Raw genomic sequence first — 24,752 nt, 5'->3', positions numbered from 1 at the left:
ACAGTATAACGCATGCGCATTACATACAAAACAGAGAATAATGGTTACAAATACGGTTGTCAGCTGTTCTAAATTCACAGTCCATTTTGATAGCTTGGTATATTATTATCAAACAAAAAACAAATACTGTGTTTTAAGCTCGTTTTTTAAAAGTTTAATTGCAGTGTTATTTACAAATTAAACAAGTGATTAAATATTTATATTTACCGAAGAAATATATATAACTGTTTTCTTTTCATTTTTTTTGTTTATTAATGGATAATTAAAAGTCATCAATCTGGCTAAAGAAATTTACAAACATTTGCAGTTTGTTGGAATGCGGGTAGATTTACAAAAATTCATAAGACACACATCTTCTGATCATTTTTGTGAAGCAAGAATTTGAGACAAACTTCCTTATTTTTTTTTTTTACAAATTTAACTACGCTTTTTTTCTATCGAGAAAATAAAATTATCGATAAATTATTATTTTTTTGATTGTGATACTATTTTTTAATTACAAATTTTTGATTTTTAAATTACGCTTATTAATTTAAATTAAACAAATTTCTTTTTGGATTAATAAAATCAATAAATAATGGCACCACCACAATTAAACAACGAATCTGGATCCAGCAACAACAGTTGCAGTAAAATGCCAACACAATATTCTGCAGCAAAAGGTAAGAAACAACTTTTTATTATAAAGACTCGCATACACGGTATTTAAACTTTGTTATCACAACTGTTATAAAAAAAAAAACACCCAAGGTTAATTATTTTTTAATTATATTAATTAAGCATGCTTTACAAATACACGATTACTATTGGAAAATAGTTATTTAATTTCGTACTAATTGCGCTTTTATCACGATTTTTTTATAATTTAAAAATAGATTTCTTAGTAAGCAGTAATTACGTGCCAGAAATTCGTGTAAAATTTAACAGTTGTAGTACCTTTCCCTTGATTTTGTGGCCCGAATAATATTCAGCCATTGTATTTAGTACAACATTTTTAATGAACTGACTGGTAGATGGTTAGGCCATTCATACAATAGGGTGGTCATTTGACAAAAAAATATGAAATATCAAACATTAGAAATTGTTTATTTATGTAATGAGATTGGACTGACGTGTCGGAGCCTCTCTCAAATCTTAGGTCCAATTTTTTGTTACTACACTCTTCCTTTGTACGTCAACGCAATCAAACCGTGAGAAACACCAACAATATCGACGCCATATTGCCAGTGTGTGGATTTCAGCGCAAGGTGGCAGCAAGTGGAACTAAATTTAAATGACTAGGCTAGACAAGTAGTTAAACGTTATCGATTCAAATCATTTACTTAGCTGCTTGATTGAATGGCTGAATATCGTTCAAGTTTCTAGATTTAGTAAAAAGGCTATGCTGTTTATTGAACGGTAAATTAAGCTTATTTAAAAAGGTTCTACATTTTAAAAAGAAACTTTAATAGTGTTATCACGATTTGTTATGCTTAATACTTTTAAGGTCACTTTACAATGATAAACCATTTTTAATACTGTAATAATAATTACAACATAGTCTTAAAGCTAGTACGAGCACCAAGACAATTTTAGACTTTAGGGTTAAAATTATTTGTACCTTATTTTCAACTTTGATGATGAATTTTGTTATAACTTCATGAATGCAGATGAAAAATAGGCTTTTTTGTATGTTTTCAATAATTTATTCAGATTTTAACTGTAGGCAGGATTTTGGAGACTATTTTTGGAGAAATCTATGAAAACGTCGATTCACCGTTTTCCCATAAAACCAATGTTAAATATGCCTACTGTTGAAGTCATTTATTTATTTAAATCATCGAACAACTTTCCCCAAAATACTTAGTCCAATTTCATATAAAAAAATCAAGCTTTTTTTATCTGTAATTGCCTTGGTGCTCATACATCCTTAATCAAATTTTTAAGTACTTGTTTAGAAAAACAAAAACTTCACATGTTGACCTGAAAAAAATACAAATTAACGTACACGTGTTGGCATACGAAAATGAAATAACCTCCTGTTGTAATAAATATTTTGGTAATGTTCCCAATAAACATGATAGGTAACACATTGTAACCTACTTTTCATATAAAAACATTCCATCCAGATGCATTTTAAACAACGTGACTTTTATGTGACGACTACTAACTCTCTATTAATTATTCTATTTTATGTGTGTGGTTGTTGTCAAAACATCTTGTTTTTCCCAGTAATTGTTATTGATTTTATATATTATCTTATCAATATTATTGATTTATTTACTTAATTATGGCGACAAAATAATTTTTATCTTATTTTGAGGAACGATTTCTTTTTTATATTTAAAGTTCGCCGAACTATATGTAATTAAGCCTTTATATTATTTATATGTTATTTGAGTGTGTGTGACGTTCTGTATGATTGTTTTTAAGATAGTAGGTGGGTGACACCCGATAGTTATAATCTTAACATTTTACCCTAGTTTATTTATAGACGATTAATCCTCTTTATAACAATCTTAGATAATATCCGGATTATTACGTTAGCAATTTAAAAAAATTTACGTCAATTTAATTAATCTAGAAATAATTTTCATTAAAGATTATTTTCATTTACAGTTAATACCTCTAATTACGCGATTTATATATAGTGTGTCACATTTAAGATTAAGAGACCTTCATATTTTCGTTAATTGTAAGAATATCGATTTGAAATTTCGATGATAGGTGACAAATTGACAAATAAGTTCGAGATGATTAAAGATATTGAAGTTTACAAGCGTTAGACGCAAAAATTGTTTCTCAGAAAAACACTAACAACTATTTTTTGAGAAAAAAAGAATTTTGACACACGGTATGCATATTTCTAACGCCTATAGTTTTGTAGGAGAGCGTTTTCGCGCACATGTTCCTCAAACCAAAATGCTTGTTTTGTGTATTTTGTCACTCCTGAGGTTATGGATCATTTATTCTGATACACTCAGTAGACATTAACTTGGCATGGCGGGAGGTTTACTTATGATAAATACAAAAGGCCTTGATAATTATATCCATTGTAAACACAAACAAAGGCAGATGAATTTCTCATTAAATTTATTTCTTTTTTTTAACTCAATTTTTCAAAATAAATACATTTTTTTGTTTGTAAAAAGTTACATATCGAAACGAGTAATGAATTTATGTCAATCAAAATGCATTATACAGTTGTTCGCCCCCTCTCCTTTCGCCATTTCCCGCTTAAATATGTAGTTCATTGAAACTTGTTCATGATAATAAATGCATCTCTATAATTTAATTGTAGTATCTTTTTCTGATGAAAAGACCAATAGAAAAGATCTCGGATAACAAAGCCAAATTAAAATAAAGCTATAAAAAATTTTAGGGCCAATGACCGTCTCTATTGATAACTGGCAGTTGAAACTCGCCATCTGGCGATAATTATTCGTACTAATTAAAACGCGAAGTGAATTCGTTTTCAGTAATTTCAATTTAGACTACCAGATGACAATACTTGTATTTGTCATTTTTAAAGGCCAATCAAAATATTCAAATCTAAATAAGATAAATCCCGCCAACTGGCGATACAAATTCGTATTTATTAAAAAAGAAAGTGGGCCGCTTTTTCAGCAGCTTCAATTTAGACCACCAGACTATTTACCTTTTATCAATTAGCTGCAATGAACTGTTCTTCTTTCGGTTGGATTTCATTCGCTTTTAGAAAACGAATGTTTTTATTTTAAACTAGCAGTTACCTTGCCGCTTCGCTGAGCACTTTTAACTTTAAAAACAAAGACTACTACGTTATAGCCACGTTATATAGCCTTCTATTTCCTTGCCCTCACTTATTCCTCCCAATACATGTTACTCCCCTGATATAATGTAGCTTTTCGATAGATGAAAGAATTTTTAAAATCGGTCCACTAGTTTTTGAGTTAATCCATTACAAACAAACAAAAATAAAATCTTTACTTTTTATAATATTAGTGTAGATACATTTTGCTTGATTAAACATAGCCTTTCACACACACACACACACACACACACACACACACACACACACACACACACTACAAGTATTGCGTATTAATTTATTGAAAATTTTTATATGTACAAAAATTGCATTTATTTTAAATAAATAAGCATTAAGTATTTTGCAATTATAATCAGAAATTTCATCATATTTATGAATTTTTTTAAATATATTTTTCTTTTTTTCTTTTTTATTGATAGAAATCGTAAAATTTTAGTTTCGCGTAATTAATCTTTTATATAAGACCTTTTCAATTATCACCAAAAATAAATTGATTAAATGTTTCGAAGTAAATTAGCATTGATTTCAAAAGAAAAAAAAAAAACATGAAATTTAAAATTGAATAATAAAATTTACAATTTTTATTATTTTTTCCAATAATTTTCAGTAATTAGGAAATACCATAAATATTTTCTTTCTACTAATTTGATTTGGTTTATTAAAAATTGTATTTCATATACACGGTGTTATTTGTTTCATATACGGGGTGTCTGTCTAAGTTGGTTGCATATGGAAAACTTTTTTATTATAAGGTTTACGAAAAAAAGTTATTCTTTATAAAAATATTTTCTTTCAAAAATGTTAGCATTCAGCTATTCACTTTTGACATTGAATAAACAGGGTGTTAACAAATTGAGAAAGTTTGATAGGAATGTTAACAAAAGAAAGCTTTGGAATTCTACCAGTATAAAAAATAAACTATAATTTGATTTATTTTTGAATACTTTAAGTTGGTACGAAAAATAATTCCTCTCATAACTTTCACAATTAATATATATATTTGATTCAGGAAACAAAAACTTGTTTTCATTGAACAGAAATATCAACAAAGTTTAAAAATAACATTAAAAAAAAAGTTAAAATAATTATACCTACAAAAATCAAATAACAAACAAAGCCTATTGTTTTATAGTTTCAAATAAATACTTAATTAATTAAAATATTTCAAATGTCCTTACACCTCCTTGGAAAATTATTATTAATTTTTAGCTTTAAGCTATTAATTATATTCAAAACTTAAACTAAGTTTAACAAATAAATTAAAGTATTGAATCTTGGATATGGTTGTCTGAAATCATTGAAAAGTATCACCCAATAGAGAAAACTTATGATTAATCGGGAAAAAGTAACAGTTTTTTTTTCAATTGTCTGAAATTCTAAGGAAAAATTTGTATTTGAACACTGATACATCGATTTATTTTCGTTTATTCTTACAAACATAACAGGCAATTCGAATAAAGGACTCGAATGTATTGGATACCAAGTTTTTCACCAATAGATTTGCGGTAATATTAATCCAAAACTTTTCCTAAAAAATTCCCAAACATGTCCTGGAATATGATGAAATTGAATCGTTGAAACATCCGTTGATGTTTGATTAACTAATTGTTTCAATAATTTTCCAAAAGTTTCTTGCATTTTTGGTGTGATTTTCACTTTTTTCTTCGGTAATGCTTCGATATTTTCGAAAAGTATGTAAAAAATAATGAAAATTACAGTAAAATTTAATATATGCTTAACCATTTTAACCGAAAATATAATATGTATTTGTCAAAATAACTAGTTAAGCGTGTATGTCTGACAAATGGTTCGGTAGTCGTCCAACTCGAAACAGTTATAGACAATAATATCTCACTTGAAATGAGAAAAATTAAAAAAATTCTATGTCTTATTAAATTCCTTAAAAATATTCTATCTTCACCTTAATTTTAGACAAATTTGGGCCCAGCAAGAACAATTTTAAGACATTAACTTCCCAGAAGCTTGCAGCAAAACCAATTTCTGATTTTTTTCCCTATTGTGTATTCTGTTTCAATTGATTTTTGCTTAAAAACTATTTTTATTTGAAAATTTTTTATAATGATTTATTATTAAAATCATGTCTGACCTTTCTTTGCTAAATAAAATAAAATTATTCAGGACCGGATTTAAGGAAATTCAATGATCGTTGGACGTCCGTGAACCAATTTGAGAGCAGTAATTGATACGTACTCCTGATTTTTATTTTACTCCGAATAAATCGCAATTTTTGCAGACTTTCTCTTCAGATGTATCGATTCCGAAAAAAGGAAATTTTATTTATTAATTTTAATACGTTTTTTGTGTGAAAAAATTATATCGATTCTCTGTACGGAACACTTTCATTTTGGTATCGAAACGCTTTAATCGAACATCCATTGATTTCTGATTTCCAAAAAGTTTAAATCAGGTCCTGTCCCTTTATTAATAAAAATATCATATTTATTTAGCTAAACTATGACTTGACAGAGTACAAAGTCCATTTATTTTGTATATCTCTGTAATAATAATTAACATACAAAAAAAAATATCGTTTATCCTTTTTTATAAAAATACATAAATTAATTTTATGAGCATTGTATATATATATATTATTATTATTTTTATTTTATACATTAATTTTTATTTAATTATAATTTAATATTTATTTTTAAATCATTTTCTTATCGTATTTAAAAAATGTTAAAACGTGTGTCTCTATTAAGGCAAACACGTCATTGTTCAAACAAGTTTTACAAGGGGATTGTTAATACAAAAGGATTTACAATAAATTATATCTTGTTTAACTTCGTAACAGTATTTTATTATTAGTAGAGCTGATTATGGTAAATCCTTCTTGATAACGATAGGATTTATGGGCACTGCCCAATATGTACGTCTCCAAAAAGGATCTCAAATCTTTAAAGATTGTTTTTGGGAAACATTCTTTGACCATATCTGTTCTTTAACATTTTAGTAAAATGTTTTTTTGTCGGTTTTTTTATGAACGTGGTCAGACATCCTCACATGATTTTGGCAACTTCCCAAGTGTTCAGTTACATAATATAATTGGATCTAGAAAAAACTATCGACTTTCGATTTTCCATCTAACTAATCCACGGCTAACGCACTGCTGTGCTATTATGATACCCGAAAAAAATTCCTGTAATATTATCCCTAAGACTAAAAACTCCGGAATCTAATCAACCTCTATATAGTCGACAAACTCAATCGAACCAATTCCTAATTATAGCAATACCCTGGGCCTATAAAATTTTCGGTCCTATTTTTTCTGATTACCAATATAATTATATGGTAGACATTAAATTATAAACAATTTAAGTCTTTGTTTAAAAATGAATAAATTTAAAATTTACAGAAGGTGTGTCAGTGACGTCAGGCAATACTTTGTTTGTATAATTATGTGTATATAAAATATATACATAGTATGTTTATATTAGAACGGATTATTAATGTCTGGTATACACATTGACATTATAGTACATAGACTGAGCATCACCTATCTTTTCGGACAGTGAGAGGTGTGTCAACATCTGAGGTATAACTGCTTGAATCAGCTTCGAACATTTATCAAGAGAATATAGGGACATTTACCCCAAAAAAAGCTTACATTGAATGTCAAATTTTCATATCACAAAATGTTTTATTTAAACTTTTGAACTTTATCGAATTTGACTTAAAAAAATACTTATCACGTATCATTTTACACTTTTTCTTACGAATCTGCAATGACAAGTATGACAATAACACTTTGTTTTGACATTTTTACACCGCCTCCATGATGGATTTGACCTAAGCAATTACCTCAGTTGTTGGCACTCTGACTCAGTCTATGTAACTTAATGGTCTAAGGGTATACACTTATTTAACGGCTAGTAACAACATGTTTTTATAATCAAGGTATTTTAATTGTTTCTTTACTGATAAATAAATTTGCTCGTGTAGGTTTATTTTTCAAAAAAAAATTGATTATTTTTTCTATAGAAAAATCGATAGAAAATGCAAGAAGGCACGTATTATTATTTATAGTCTTTCAAGTAACAGTTTAAATTATATTTTAGGCATTTCGCCAAGTTAATCGTTCATCTATTTTTATAAATAAGAATATGAACTTTAGAATTTAGTCATTTGTTTGAAAATTCTGTGTAATGTGAAAATAAAATTTAAAAATAATTCTTAGGAATACAAAAATAGGATAAATATATTTTATTATTTATTTTGAATACATTTCACGTGTATTTACGTTTAAAAATTCAGGGTTATCAATGTATCAAGTACGTAAAAACAGTGCATAAGTCTATATTTTCGAAGAAAATCAGATTAACAAGTGAAAACAAACAATTAACAGAGTTAGTTGTTGAAATACCATGTATAGACAGTATTGATTACGGCATGACTGATTTTACCATATAATATATTATTTGCACCTACACGGGTAAACAGTGATGTTTACGAAAAAATGTTTCAAACAAAAGTTGTTTATTTTGTTATAAGAAACATTTTTTACATTTAAACTTTTGTTCTATCTCTAACGGTTTACAAGATGAGTCTTACGTTTCTTTTTACGTGATAAGCACACTTTAAAAATTTCAACTTGATATCTCTTTTCGTTTTTAAGTTATCGTGTTGACAGACAGACAGGCTGAAAGATAACCGAAAAAGGTCTAATTAGGTGATTTTATGAACATCTGTACCAAAATTTTGTTGATAGCATCAATATTTTCAAGCGTTACAAACTTAAGACTAAACTTAATATACCTTGTTACTTATTTCATATACATGGTATTAAAATAAGTGTGAATATCTTTTTCAATTCTCAAAAAAAATTTGTTCAATAAAATTTTCATTTCATTGTCAGTAAAATCAATCCAAGAGAAATTTCTGCGTAATATTTTGAAATAATAACATTAATCCTTGAATGGTAATTAGAACATTTTTAAGTTGGTTTTTAGATAACCTTGTCTAATCAAATTATAAAGAAAAAAAATTTCGAAAAACAATATTTATTATCACTATCACTATTAAAGTAATAACTGGTACTAATTTTTTGAAAATTCTAAAATAATAATACTTGAAAATTAAAGTGCCAAGATTGTCTGTGTAAAAAAATTTTAGAAAATCTATTTAATTTTAATGTCGATTAGAAATACACCAACTGGATTAAAAATGGCGACCATGAAAACATCTTATCTATCCAAATAATTTATCAACAAACCTTGGGTTATATATGTTTATATTTGTAATAATTTCGAACTCTAAAGTTTAATAATTATTTCCTCAGTCTGTATAGGAGTCAAAATGGTGGATTAAAATAACCTTACGGTTTGATTACATAATATTACTTTTTTTACCGCTATTTGTCGTCCTTGTCAACAATAAATTCCATTGTAATTATTATAAATGTCTGATATTTTAATAATCGACAAAAGAATTTTTAAAAATATGTACATATTTTGACATAATAAGTACATTAACTGATATTTTTTAAAACAAATAGAAGTATTTTAGTTTAATCTATTAAATAATACTCAACGTCAAAAAAACAGGAGCGTGTATCTAGCTTTTAGCTTGAGGGGAAGTAAAATAGGATTTATTAAAGTGTAATATTTGTAACACTATTGTTCAGTATTTTCGTTATGATGAATCCACGTCTAGGAGGAAGTAAACTGCCCTGAACCCCCCCCCCCTCTGTCTGTCAGTACGCTCATGCTATTAAAACAAAACTAATATTATCATAGAAAATAATACTTCAAAAGAAAGATAACAAAGTATGTATTACCAACTTATGATAATAGCAAAAAAAATAAGTATTGTCATTGAAGTATATTTGATTAATGCATTTTACAAATATTTTATCTTTTATTTGTTTATAAATTTTAGATTATTTAAAACTAACTTATCGAGATCGGGGGCTGGTAGTAACTGCTAATACAAAACTGTAAAACTATTACTCACTTTGTATTTGTAAGCTTATCGTAAAAGTTGACTTTCTGGTACTTGGTACCATCAAAAATATTCATATTTTGTTGTCTCGATGAATGTCCCGGTAATGTACTTTATTTCGTAGCCAATAGATGTCAGGAAGAGTCATATTTTGCAGCCAATGTTTCAGTTTTTCTCGAAAACACAGATAAAACAATATTTTCTTAAAATGAAACTTAGTTAGATCGTTTTTACGCCTCAAAAACCCCCTGCATACAAATTTTCATGAAAATCGTTGGAATCGTTTCCGAGACCAAAAGTCTGCACGAACGTGACTCCATATACAAGTTTTACAACTGACTTCTTATCGTGATACCAACAAAATAAGCTGAAAAGTCCTATAAACACTAAACTCATGAACAAAATCAATTCTCACTACAAGCGCTGGTCCGGAAAAATATTCAAAAAAACCCTGCCGCCTGATAAAACCTTTTAAGTCCGTCACTGCTGGGTGAGGTCCCCCGAGCAGGTGACAATCCTATGTCATATAACAGAAATGCAATTTTTATTTTCTATTAGTTTCCCTAAATTTGCTAAATTTGAATGCGTATATTAAAACAAAAAGTAGATATTATTAGCCACTTGAATACTTCTTGGCGGGGGGAAATAGCTACTTATTATCAGGTGATTAAAAATATCTACTTAAATTCAAGTATGCCACCTAGTTATAATAATTAAATCTTACTAATTAACTATAGCCATCTAAAAATAGATTTTAAAAAGTATCCATTTTGATTTAAAATAAAAATGTAATAATAATCGATTTGACGATATCAAAAAATGATTGTTTTAATTTTTAAACAATATTTTTTAAGTAGTTTGTTGATTTTACAAAAAAATAATTGCTGATTTAATTATTAAAACTAATTAAAAAAATAGAAAGTCCTTAAAATCATACGATAATTTTTTTTTCTACCTCCGTATTCAAATTGAAACGGAGTCTCTGTATGTAGTGACTCGAAAACTACATGTTGAAGTTAGTTACAATTTTTCAACACCATGAATCAGTTGATAAACGAAATTCCATTCAAAATAGATGGATGACAGATTAATTGTCATCTATGAGCACAATATATAGGTTTACTTTTGTATTTATTATTTGTTTTACATTATTTATAAATTATTATATTTGTTATTACCGAAGGAGTATAATTTCTTACAAGCGTACGGAAAGTATAAACAAAAAAATGTTGATAGAAAGAAATGACCTTTCTTAATCATTGAATATATTTTTTCTGATAAAAATTAATCGATCACGTCTTAGTCACACTAATTGCAATTTTTTATAATTAAGGAAAAAAATATTAAAATCATTCATTTAAATATTTTAAAAGAGAGAATTCAATGACGTTTGTGAATGAAATGAACTTTGGAACATTTGATTTAAGTTAATTAAATATTTACTTAGAATGAGATCTCATTCTGATTGACCTATGTAGAGATTAGCAATTAATTGTAATTTAGAAATTATGTTCTAAAATTTTCAAAGAAAAATATGTCAATTACCAGCAAGGACATTGTCAGTTATAATTGGGGTCCTAGCATAGAACCGGACTTAAAAATAAATTACGCTTCTTTTTCAGGCTGGCCAAAAAAGTATTAATTGCGCCCTAGCCTGAAAATTTTTAAGATTATGTGTTTTCGTAGAGAAAAACTTGCTAGACTCGACCTTAACACATAAACTATAATAAGTGATGAATAAAAATTGTGCAAATCTATAAAAAATGTCAAAATATTTTCTTTTAAAAAGAGAAAGACGATCCGTGACATTGACGGCAAAAAATAAAACATTACTAGCCGTCAATCATTTATTTTTAACCTTCTAACTTGAATGGAAATTCACTTTAACTTAAATCTAATTTAAATTCAAGGTTTCTTAACGGTAGCTAAGACAACGACGCCATTTTTAGCCATAAGAATTTTGAATTTGGTAGAAATAAACACCTGCGCAATTTTTTTCCGGAAATATTAACCTTTTTTTTTTGTTTGTTACAGCCACTTATACAAATGCAACAGCCGTTTACAAACCGTATCGTCAATTTGCTCCACTATTGGTAATATTCGTGGGTTTACCAGCACGTGGTAAAAGTTTATTAGCACGTCGTTTAGCCCGTCATTTTAATATATGCAGTGAAGAAGCAAAAGGTAAATATTTTAAATTTAGTTTATCAAATACATAGACAGACATTTTTGTCCCACTTCTGGAACGGCTGAAGTTATCAAATATTCTTACTTTTTCACAAGAAAGTTGAAATCGAGATACACCCCATTTTTCGTATTATTCTGGGTCAAGCTTATATAAAGGCCTTCGATTAAATTCGCTAATTCATTAATATGTTGTTCGTCTCGACATGCTGAACAAATTTTCTCTTAGTCACGAGCAGTGGTGGATTTAAGGGGTAGCAAAGAAGCAATTTCCCACTGAGCCCACGCACAAAGCAGCCCGAAATGTATTTACGAAGACAAAATCGAAAGGGAAAAAAAGACACAAATTTGTATAAGAAAACAAGACCAAGCTGTACGTAGTTCATTAAGGAAGATTAAAAAAGGGGAAAAAAAAAGTTTTATAAAAGGGCAACACAAGAGGGGCACCAAGTTCACTAAATTCAGTCCATCGAGACGAACAACATATCAAAAAATTAACTAATTTAGTCGAGGGCACATTTTCCATTTAAAATATGTGGGGAACTTTTCGGTCGAAAGTAAAATGATTAATTATTTCAAACTTACACCCGGTACAAAAAGATAATCTACACTGATTGAAATCTAAATTTAGTGAAAAGTCAAAGGTCTTCTTTAGATTTTAATTAAAGATTTTCATTATTGATTAATTATTTTTCATTAAAATTTTCTAATTAAATTTTCCATTTTTTATTTTAGTATTTGACGTCACAGAATATCGTCGTAAATTATTATTTCCGTATGCAAGTCATGAGATGTTTCGTGCTGATAATGTTGAAGCCTTACGTGTTCGTCAACAAAGTGTTCGTGATGCAATGAACGATGCTGCTAAATGGCTTCGAGATGGACATTCAATAGCTGTAAGTATATTTTAAATGAATAACTTTTTCTTAATTACTTTCTCTTTTAAGATAAATATTATTTGGGTTAAATAATTCACGTTATGTTTAGTCAATCGATAGCGAGATTAAATATTTTAAGGAAATACGAGCGCCAAATTCATTAAAAATACGTCTCTATTTATAGATTTTGCTCAACAGGCTTTTTCCTTTAAATCCACCTCTACCTTTCATCTAAAAGCCAAAATTTAGTGGAATATTTCTTAATTTTTAATAAATATATTTGTTTGTTATAGATTTTGGATGGACCAAACGTAACAAAAGCTCAACGTCAAGAAGTTTACGATTTATTCGTTGAACAATTAAATTTCCGTGTTATGTTCATCGAATGTGTTTGTGAAAACAAAGAAATGTTAGAACGTAACGTTAAAGATATCTTAATACATTCACCCGATTATCGGGATATGGGAACAGAGAAAGCATGTACCGATTTACGATTAAAACTAACACATTATAAGGCACAATATGAATCGTTGGAACATGGCGGTTACACTGAAGTACCATGTGCTACAGCAACCGTCATTGATGGTGGACTTGGTGGAGTGGTCGCACACGGTGTTAAAGGTATCAAGGAAGCTTCCGTGTTGTCATATATTACAATTCCGAAAGTTACAAATCAACAAGTTTTATATTTTTCACGGGTAAGTCGAAATTTCTTGATTAGTAATTACTTAAAAAACTCCACAATACGGTCGTAAATAGATTAAATGAGAGGATGTTGGGTTAAAGTGGCTGTTCTGGGATGAGACGCACTTTGACCATTAGACCATTCCTCGAAGCATTCATAGACTATCCTCATTTGGCCTAGAATCATTTGCGAAAGACATAAGCTTCCGAATTATAAATTTTTGTTTGTTTGTTACAGCACGGAGAAAGTGAATACAACGTGCTTGGTCGTATTGGTGGGGATGCTAATTTAAGTCCACGCGGGAAAAAATACGCAATTGCATTAGCACGACACGTAAACGCATTAGGATTACGTGGTCTACAAGTATGGACATCACGCTTACGTCGTACTCAAGCAACAGCAGCCGGTGTGAACGCACCCAAACAGATAATCCCCGAATTAAATGAAATTGATGCAGGAATTTGTGAGGGTTTAACTTACGAAGAATTGCAAGATCAATATCCAATTGAATTCTGTGAACGTGACAAAAATAAATTGGATTATCGTTATCCACGTGGTGAATCCTATGTGGATGTTTTAAAACGTTTACAGCCAATGCTTCAAGTCTTGGAATCCGAGACGAACGTATTAATTGTATCTCATCAAGCCGTCTTACGTTGTGTTTTGGGTTATTTCTTGGATGTACCACATGAGAAAATTCCATACATAAAGGTTCCACTTCACACAATCATCAAGTTGACGTTGGAAGGACACAGTTATCGAATGGAAACAATTAAAATGCCAATTGATTGCGTTGATACCACTCGAGAAAAACCATTGAATTGTTCACCAACTCGTACAGCTGCGGAAGCCTTACAAACTGTTCCGCAACACTTTGAAACACTTTCTATTTAAAATTAAAAAAAAAACACGTAACATTCAAATTGGAAATGAGTTTTTGTAAAATTTTCTTTGAAAAATTTTGTATTTAGTCCACAAAAAATTTTTTTAGAAAACAAATTTCGTAGCTGTGTGCTTGGAGTTATAAAAAACATCGTCGAATACTTAGGGTTGATTTTAGTTCTTATTCAACATACTTAGGTTTTACCCTTTTTTGTATTAATCACCCCTTGGATTTTCAAGAAGGGCTAGATTACTTTTTTCAACTTATTGTGAATCGATAAGAATTTTTTTGTAAATTTCTATCTTCTTCTAAGTGCCTAAACTTTAAAATAAATTTTTATTGTAGTTAATAAAGATTTAATCAGCCCGGATCCAGCTGGGAATAATTGGGGGGCAATTTATTAATTGCAACCCCCTCCCTACCGCGGATTCGCGCAAAATTTAATTAATCACAATCAAATTTAAAAAATAAAATATACTTATTAATAATTAATGTTACTACATTTTTTATTAATTAAGAGAAATTTAAATTGAAATTAAAACAAAATTAAAAAAAATTACGTTTTATTTCAAAATGGCTACCGGTGCGTCAACCTCCTTTGGTGCGTAACTGGGAACCAGAATGCGTAAGGATACTGAAAACTTTTTCTACGTCTTCAAAATTTTCGAATTGTGCCCTTTTCATAATATAGTAGACTTTCCTTAAAGCGAATAAGTTATAAATTATCGATTGGGAGGTTAAAAAAGGAGATAGATAGAGGAAAATTCATTTTGTGATTTGGGCCTTAAAATACAGCTGGGATCAAAAGTTACTACCTATTGAAAACAAAAGATTGAATGGGTAGTGTGACTTTAGGCCAATCTGTATATTGAATTGTAATAATTCTAACTTAAAACAAAAATCATTTTAAATTAGCGTCTCAAAAATACACAAAAAAACACGATTTATTTAAAATGAATAAAAATAAAAAAGCAAGACTGAAATGACTAAAACAAAAAAATAAACATGTTATATTTTTTAATAATGATTGTTCAATCTTATTGTCTTTTTAATTAATTAATGTTCAATAATTTGACTTATTAAAGCCCATTTTAATCATCTCTGTTTAACTGTAACCATTACCTTTCCTAACAAATCGTGATGAAATTATTGTGAAAATAAGTTTATCCAAAGTAATGTGAGGAGGAAAGGGATTAATATGTTTTATCCCAGTTGCAAATCGGATAAACGAGGTTTTACCATAGAGATAATATCATAGAGCTGCAAAGTCGCTGCCAAACGATTGATCACAGTAAAGAGAGATAGATATACGCCTATAAATGCATGTCTCTTTGTATATCTCTCACTGCTATGGGTAGTTTACAATAATTAATCCACGGTTAAAGTTAAACAGAGTTGATAAAAGTGGACCCAAATTATATATATAAAATATTTTTTGTTAAATATTGAGCATAAAATTATGAGTGAATAACGGATTTATTTTAGAATATTATATCTTTATTCTGTATCGATGCAGATATTTTACTTTAAAAACAAAAGTCAGATGTTTGTGTCAACGACTTTTATTATAATCTTAATTTTAAATTTTTGTATCTGTTTTTTTTTTTTTTGTCTTTGTTGGTTAAGATTTTCTTTTTTTGTGAACTTTTTGTTGTAAATATTTTTGTCTTGTATATATTTTTAAAAAAAGTTTATAGAAATATAGAATCTGTAGATCACAATTTATTTTAATAAAATTTATATTAAAATTTAATTAAACGTTTGATTTTCTTTAAATTAATCATTAAATTTATATCATAGGGACAAGCTTGTCAAGTTTTGATCGTAAGCCGAATTTCTGACAAATAGAGTAGTCCGGAAATAGTGGATACTAGAGTTATGCCAATTTGCATAAAAGCAAAACCGAATTAACCATGCCGATACCCCTGTGCAATGAAATTCTCGCTGGGAAACATAATTTAGTTTTTTAGTTTTCGTAAATCAACTAGGCGCCTCTTTGTGGGACCCTTCTCATATAAATTAGGCAGACCTTCTAGTCGATGCGAAACCTTGTCTGTCTAATCGTTTCAATAAAATTTTTCGTCTTCAAAGTACCATTGGTTCCTATATTTTGAACAGCGTTTTAGATACCACAGAAGTTTCGAATGTTGGCTTCAAATTTTTTTGATTACCTTCCTAATCAAGTGGAATAGCTGAAAATCGGTTCCAGGAAGATTTGGGTGGTGACTTTCATAGTTGTTTGTCATTTAATATGACAAAATAACTTATTTACAAACTAATCTTGTAAGAAATGATTTCAAACTAGTTAAGAATACCTAAAGAATATAGTAAAAAGCAAAGCCGGATTACCATTAAGCAGAGTAGGTCACTGCCTAAGGGCCCGGTATCGGCTTAGTGTTCATAGAATCACCTAATTAGTCCATTTGCGGTTGTCTGTCCATCTGTCCGCCTGTCTGTCAACACAATAACTCAAAACGAAAAGAGATATCATGCCGAAATTTTTATAGCGTGCTTAGGACGTAAAAAGTGAGATTCTGTAAATGTTGTTCATTCTGTAAATGAACAACATAGGTCAATTGAGTCTTGGGTCCGTGCGACCCCCATCTTGTAAACCGTTAGAGATAGAACAAAAGTTTAAATGTAAAAAGATCTCTTATCGTAGAATGACCCATATAATGAATTATTATGTAATATTTTAATTATTTTAATTAATATGCGAATATATAAATCAAAATACCTAAACAAATTAAAGGTTATACAAGTCACGACATCGACAATAAATGTTACAAAGTAACAAAGTTACTACCTATATTGACAAGGACGTCATCATCGAGACAAAGCGATGGGGTTTGGTAGCTAGGTGCAAGGTAGGTACAATTGGCCCGAATTCTATTCCGGTGATATTACCATTTCCACCCTTGACGTAAAGCGGTAGAGAATGCTAATAACTTTTGAACTAAATTTTCAAAAAATTGAAAGTAACAACTTTTGGCTGAGCTTCATAGGTCAAGATTGTATAATTTTTGGTGGAGATACAGATATCTGAAATTAGGTTAATTTTTTTGATAATTCGCTATTGTGACGAAGTTCTATGCCGGTGGTGATTGTATGACTTTCATTTTTATAAAAAAAAATCTTTGTAGATCAACTCATTTACTCCTACAATAATCAATGTCAACTAGTTCAAATTGGTTAAAATTTTATATAACTTAAGCAAATTTTTTTTTTCTTTCCTACTTATGTTTGTCTGTCTTATTTCTTTATCTAATTCCTTGATTCGCCTCTCATTTTTTTTGTTTTTACCAAGTACCTGAGAGACTACTGGTAAAATGTAACCGTGTTAAGTTACAAGGGGTCTAACATCAGAAATTTTCCAACTATCGAATCTTTTAGATTTAACTTTTTCCACATCTAACCGAAGATTTGCACACACATTATTTTTATATCCGTTGGAAAATTTTTGAAAACTGGTTTTATTTATATAATAACTAGCTGTGAACTACCCGCTTTGCTGGGCAACATTCCCACTTTCAGCTCTCCCCCCATATTCCATATCCTTTTCTAGGTTACTATCTATCACCTAACTAAATTTCATCAAAATCCGTTCAGCCGTTTAGGCATGATAGAGCAAAACTCCCAGCAAAAACCATAAAAAAATCACTAACTCAATTCAGTTTTCTGCCTACTTCCTACCCCCTAAGTACGATGACGTGATCATTTCTTATATCCGTTTTTAGGTAACCATCTATTACCTTACTAAATTTCATCAAAATCTGTTTAGACGTGAAAGAGCAAAAGTCCCAACAAAAACGACTAAAAATCACTAACTCAATTTAGTTATCTGCCTACCCCCTAAGAACGATGGCGTGATTATTTATAGCCTATGACCATTTCTAGGTTATCATCTATCACCATACCAAATTTCATCAAAATCCGTTCAGCCGTTTAGGCGTGAAAGAGTAACAGACAGACAGACAGACAGAGTTACTTTCGCATTTATAATATTAGTATGGACTAGTATGGATTTAACAAAAAAAAAAAGTAATAAAGAAATATTTCCATTTTTTTAAATTCTTGTTAAACAATTTTTGGTTAAATTTAATTAATCATAAATATTTTTCTATTTTAATATCCAAATTCATGTGCGTATTGAACCGAGGGCCAATCAGGATCCAGCTTTACTTGACATATGTGTGAAACTCGAAAAATAAGTATAATCGAAGAAAATGCTTCAAATGAAAAATGTTAATTTCAAAAGGGGGACACATCTTTGAGTTCGTTAATAAGAAGTATATAGGCAATTGGGTCTGTGGGATCCATCTTGCAAACCGTTAGAGATAGAACAAAAGTTTAATTATAAAAATTGTTTCTTATAAAAAAATAAACAGCTTTTGTTTGAATCATTTTTTCGTAAACTTCGAGGTTTATCCTACTTGTCCATTTTCTCCCACACTATAAAAGATAGAGATTTGAAAAATTTTCAGATATAGCTTCAACTAGTGCTCTTGTGAAACATTCTCGAAAAACGGAAAGAAATTCTAGAAAAAAACTTTCGAAAACTAAATAAATGGTAGCCGAAAGGACGATATTGTTGATTTTTTAAACTTTTCTGTAAGCACTGGTATTCAATACTCTCAATACAGGATAATTCAATAATTAACTCAGTCAATTGTTTGCTTTCGCTTTTTTTTTTTTTAATTATTTTTAAATTTTTATCTTTTATCTCACGGCTCACTAAGAAGACGATTTATCTCGCATTACAAAGAAAACGATGTTCTCATAAAACAATTTCTAGATTGTCATTAAATTATCTAAAAAAAAAATTTTAATAATTTAATGATTGAAGGACATACAAATGCCATCACACACTTACTTGCGGGGGAACAAACATTTTCAATGAAATTTATGCACGATATACAAAAATTTTTTTGGTGTTAATCAGGCCCGTGCCCAGAAATTATCTAAGAGAGGGGTCTTGGGTCCGTAGAATCCATCTTGTAAACCGTTAGAGATAGAACAAAAGTTTAAATATAAAAAATGTTCCTTATAAAAAAATATACAAATTGTATAGTATGTTTTTTATGGGTATATCAGTTATATATGTTTAACACGTATGTACGTGTAATGTGACAGAGTAATCAACACTGTCTATACATGGTATTTCATCAGTTTACTCAGTCAATTGTTTGTTTTCACTTGTTAGTTTCAGTATAGTTTTATGGTTGATTCTACATTTATCGCTCTGTATTTTTTGTCATATCGTGTTTTATAAGTTTCAATCGTTCAAAATCACTTTGTATCACTTTTATTAAAGGTATTATAATGAAGTCATAATATTCACCATTCACTGATTTTCGTTCACACACATTAAAAAAATAATATATTTTTTAAAAATCCATTCATTTAAGTTTTTTTTTTTTTCAATATTAATTATTATTATTAAACACAATTTATTCATAAATGGTTTATTTATGCTATTACCTAAATGCTTTGAAATAATATAACCCTATGATAAGATATACAGTCATCAGGTCGTCCTGGTCATGTTTAGAAGGTTCCATCGAGGAAACTTTTAAACATTATATTCCTGGCGCTGCCAAAAAAAATTTGCAAGGATTGTATAGAATCAAAAGAGATCACAAATTTTATAATTGTCTATAGTGTGCTATGTCGATCAGATTATTGTCAGTTTTAAACAATTGATGCTTTGTCTATTGTACATATTATGTAGTATAATTTATATATGGTAACCCGAAAAACCTGAATGCGTACGATGAACGTTGGCTAAGAAGCTATGTAGTCATTCTGTGTCGGTGGGTAACAACTACACTATGTGCTGTGACTGTCAGGTTATTGACAGTTCCAAACAATAGGTGCTTTGTCGACAGCGCAACCTATTATGAATTCAGTGCAGCGGATTTCATCCACGCATAACATCTTGAATTTTTTCTCTGGTAGGGTTTCTGCCAAGATGGGTTTAAAGTTCTTTAGGTCTTTTTATCCGAATCGGTCCTTGCACTTGTTTAACAATAAAATCCATTAGGGAATTATTAAAAACATTTTCCTACTTCATATATGGCTCCTATTTTTGTCCTAAACTCCTTACAATACGTTCACAGTATGTTTTCTTCTCGACTGCTTATATTTATTTACAGAAACTTCTAGGGTTATTGGAAGAAGGCCCAGAAAGTTCGGGTCTGGTTCTGGCTTGATAGTTCTACTAGTCGTCGAGAGATGGCGTTAACAGCTCTCGGCGGTCAGTTTAAAGTTGATCATGATTATAGTTGTCGGTTTAAACAAACTTTCTAAATCATTTCTAGAAGATTTTTTCACATTTTTGCCACCCACAACCACCCATTTAAACCCACCTCAACCAAGCTCCCTTACATTCACCAGGAGACCAAGGAGTATTTACCGCCCCAACGGGAAATTGATTGGAGTTGGTGGTCATAGATAAAACCCTGTCTTCACGTACTAACATTATATATTGATTATGGATTTTATTTATGGATATATTGATTATCTGACGAATTTTTAGAAAATCTTAAACCCCTACCCAAAAATATCTACCAGCTCTCGTACTATTTCTGGTAAAACACCGTTTTAGAAAAAAAACACGAGATGGCGCGCAAAGATCATCCGTCAAAAACTATTTTACTAGTGCATATATTTAGACAATCTTAAAATAAACGTACTGTAATTATATATACAAACAAAACACACACTTGAGAAGTATGAAGTACATTATCTTAGAAAAATCAACAACAAATGTTTTATTTGTATCTTGTATCTTGTATCTTGTATCTTGTGTCTTGTGTTGTTGTTTTTTTTAAAAAAAGACCAACTCAACTAACAAAGTTTTGTGGTTTGTTTGTACACTTATTATACATTTCTGTGTATTGTCAAATAAAAGGTATAATATATTGAATATCTTTCAAAAAAATCTAAGAATATTTTATTTCATTATTATTTATATTTATTATTATACACCAATCACCAAACAGTGATCATCGATTCATTCACATATCGAACAGAAAAGTGCTTCTTTTTTAAAGTTTTTTTTTTTTTTATATTTTCATTCATACATGATTTTTAAATCAACCAATGAAACCATCAAAAACCTATTTTAATTAATCGTGCATTGAAATTATAACGTTTTTCACTTGTTTTATAAATCGAGTGGTTTTTGTTTTTTGTTTTATCGATTGAAACAGAATTGTTCTTCAATTGTTTTATAAATCGTGTGTTTTTTTTTTTATCGATTGAAATAGAATTGTTTTTTTGAATTGTTTTATTAATTGAGTTTTTGTTGGTGTGTTTTAATAACTGTTTCAGTTTTTGTTCGGTGTTAAACGAGAAATTAAAATAATCGAGAGAATCGTTTTTCAACGAAAAAAATTCGTTGGTTTTAAAACAAAATAATTTTAAGTGCAAATGTGTTAAAATTCTTTTTGAGGTAATTATTAATTATAATTATTTTAAAACTTGGGAATTTGGGATGATTAGAAATAATGGACGTAAATAAAAATTTTGAAAGAGACTGTGTAGGTTTTAAGCGGGGAGCCCGTGGATATCGAAAATTTTGCACTTTCGTGGAAATTAATTTATAAGAGACCATTTTATTGCATATTTAGTCTATTTTCAGGAAAATTTGGTGTGACAGTGCTCTTATCGTGGCAGGAAGGTCCGTCCCAACCGATTTTTAATATATCAAGCCAATAAAATTTTACCCTAATCGCGGAATTACTTTTTTTTTTTTTAAATTTGGTTCGTTTTGACTTTAACTTTCGAAATATCTCAGTGTGGCAGCTCAAAACTTGACCAAAATGTCTGTCACAACCGTAAAAAATAAAAAAATCATAGCATAAGTGCAGTGTTTTACTGTCACGGGCTCCAATACTACACTTCAAATTTTATGAAAACCCTTTTTTTTTTTTTTTTTAATTTGAAACTTTTAATGTGCATTATAAATACAGGATATTTAAACAATTAACGATGGTTTTGTTAAAGCTGTATCTAGTTTAACGATCTGAAATTCGAAAATTTTCAATTATTTTTAATTTGTATTTAATTAAAATATTTTTTCACTCCCATAATTATCTTTGTTTATTTTTCAAGAGGAAAAAAAACCGGAAAATTGTTTAAATATTTTTGTTAGAAATATTTCAAAGTACTTTGAGTCTAGTCAAATTTTTTTTTTGTTAGCCTTCACCGTTGAAACTCTCTCAATTAATTAGCAATTACTTTTAATATAAATAAATATGTAATGGTTTTTTAAGTGGTTTTTACAGTAAAAATATTATTATTAATAATTTTCAAGACGACTTAGATTTTCTTTAAATTCTCTAAATAAACTATTTTCGACGTTTTCCACTTTAAGGTGTAAAATAGTTAACATTTTTTTGCTAGGGTTGCTATTTCAAAGTTTTTTTGGTTATGTACTTATACCTCGAAGTGTATAGCCGAGACCCAGATTATTAGACAGGCAGATTCGACCTTTAAGAAGAATCTGTTTGGTCTCTTGATCTTGAATAATACGGTGAAATACGACTTTTCTACCTTTCAAGTTAATAGAAATTTTTTTCTTCTGATTTTCTTGGTATGAACTTGTTCTTTGATGTGCATAGAAGAGACCCAGGTGATTTGACAGACGAAATCTACCTCTAAGAAAGATCTGGAGTTTCATGGATCTTGAATAAACCGGTGAAATTTGACTTTTCTGTCTTCCAAATTAATGGCAAATCTTTCTTCTGATTTTTCTTGGTATGTACTTGTTCCTCGAAGTTTACAGAAGAGACCCAGGTGACTGTACAGACGGATACGATTTTTAAGAAAGGTCTCGAGTCTCTTGATCTTGAATAAACCGATGAAATTCGACTTTTCTACGTTTCAAGTCAATAGAACCTTTTTTCTTCTTGTGTTTTTATTATGTATTTGTTCCTCGAAGCGCACGGAACAGACCCAGGTGATTGGATAGACGGATTCGACTTTTAAGATAAGTCTGGAGTCTCTTGATCCTGAATAAACCGAAGAAATTCGACTTTTCTGTCTTTCAAGTTAATAGAAATTTATTTCCTCTAGTTTTTTTGGTATGTACTTGCCCTTGAAGTGTACGGGAGAGACCCAGGTGATACGACATGCAGACTCGAACTTTAAAAATGGTTTGGAGTCTCTGGCTGGTAGCTTCAGGGGCGTCTTCGACTTCGCCTCAGCTTTTATGTTGCATATGCCTCGAAAATTCAACTTTCTAGCCTAGTATCGTATCACATACTATTTTCGCTTAAATAATGGAAGTAGTGTATGATGTATTACAAAATGATACTTCTTAGCTCAGCCAACATGCATTATTATTGTAAAATGTTAAATAATTCTCCAATAATATACATAAACATATATAAATTCAATATTGAGTATACAACCTTGGCCTATTGAAATAAAGAAATTAAATTGTTACATTTTAAAATTTAAAACAGATTTTAATAAAATATAATAATAATATATTAATATTATATTATATTTTATTTATTTTTATTATGTCATTCTTTTTTTGATTCTTAAAACTAATTAACCAAAAAAATAATTTTAATTAGGGCTTACTTTCTTGGAATAACAACAGTTTAATTATTTGTTAAATATAGTTAGATTATTGATATCATTTGTATTTTTAATTACATCATCCCTTCCCTTTTTTTTTTAACAAAGTAGCAGCACGAAATAAGGTGATCGTATTAACCCAAAAGAGACTTTTTTTTTTAAATTCCTTTCACTTTTTGAAAAGGGGTTTTCAATCAAAAAAAGTCTCTTTGTGTTGTCGATTCAAGAACAATTTGTTCAAATCCAATATTAATAGCCCTAGAGCCAATGGCAGTAAAACTGTGCCTGGTCCATATTAGAAATAACTTCTATAACTTCATGAATGTAGACGAAAAATAAGAATAAAATTTTTCGATATCAGCGTTTGTTTTCGAAATATCGAAAGCTGAATAATTAAAGAAAATTTTCAATTTTCAATAGTTCGAAAATCACGCCCAATATCGAAAAATTGTATTCGAACTTTTCGTCTTATATCGTCAAGTAATAACATAATTTATCATCAAAATTGTGCCCCCACTACCATGCTCATATATCCTTAATAAGTCTGGAATAACGGATTTTTTTGTCTGTTCAATAATTGATTAAGTTTTTAACTTTAATTGAAATACTTTATTTTTTAATTTCCACCGACAAGTTTTGGAGAAATCTATGAAAACATATCATCCATCTACCGTTTTTCCTAGAACACCAATTTTAAATATGCCTAATTTTGAAGTTATTTATTTATTTAAATAACCGGACAATCCCCTCATAAAATTTTCAAAATTAGACTTAGTC

General features: G+C 29.3%; 1 protein-coding gene across 1 annotated transcript; it reads left to right on the top strand.

Moving 5' to 3' along the window:
* Positions 1 to 482: 482 nt before the first annotated feature.
* Positions 483 to 15,915, top strand: LOC123301582 (6-phosphofructo-2-kinase/fructose-2,6-bisphosphatase-like). Its single transcript, XM_044884405.1, has 5 exons — positions 483 to 662; positions 11,786 to 11,935; positions 12,671 to 12,831; positions 13,107 to 13,511; positions 13,736 to 15,915. Exons 1-5 carry the CDS (start codon positions 578 to 580, stop codon positions 14,390 to 14,392), a joined length of 1,458 nt encoding a protein of 485 aa, XP_044740340.1. The 5' UTR covers positions 483 to 577; the 3' UTR covers positions 14,393 to 15,915.
* Positions 15,916 to 24,752: the final 8,837 nt, after the last annotated feature.

Source organism: Chrysoperla carnea, chromosome 5 (genome assembly GCF_905475395.1).
Source record: "Chrysoperla carnea chromosome 5, inChrCarn1.1, whole genome shotgun sequence".
Taxonomy (NCBI): Eukaryota; Metazoa; Arthropoda; class Insecta; order Neuroptera; family Chrysopidae; genus Chrysoperla; species Chrysoperla carnea.
Note: the sequence above shows the minus strand (reverse complement) of the source record. Positions and strands in the feature narration are given on the sequence as shown.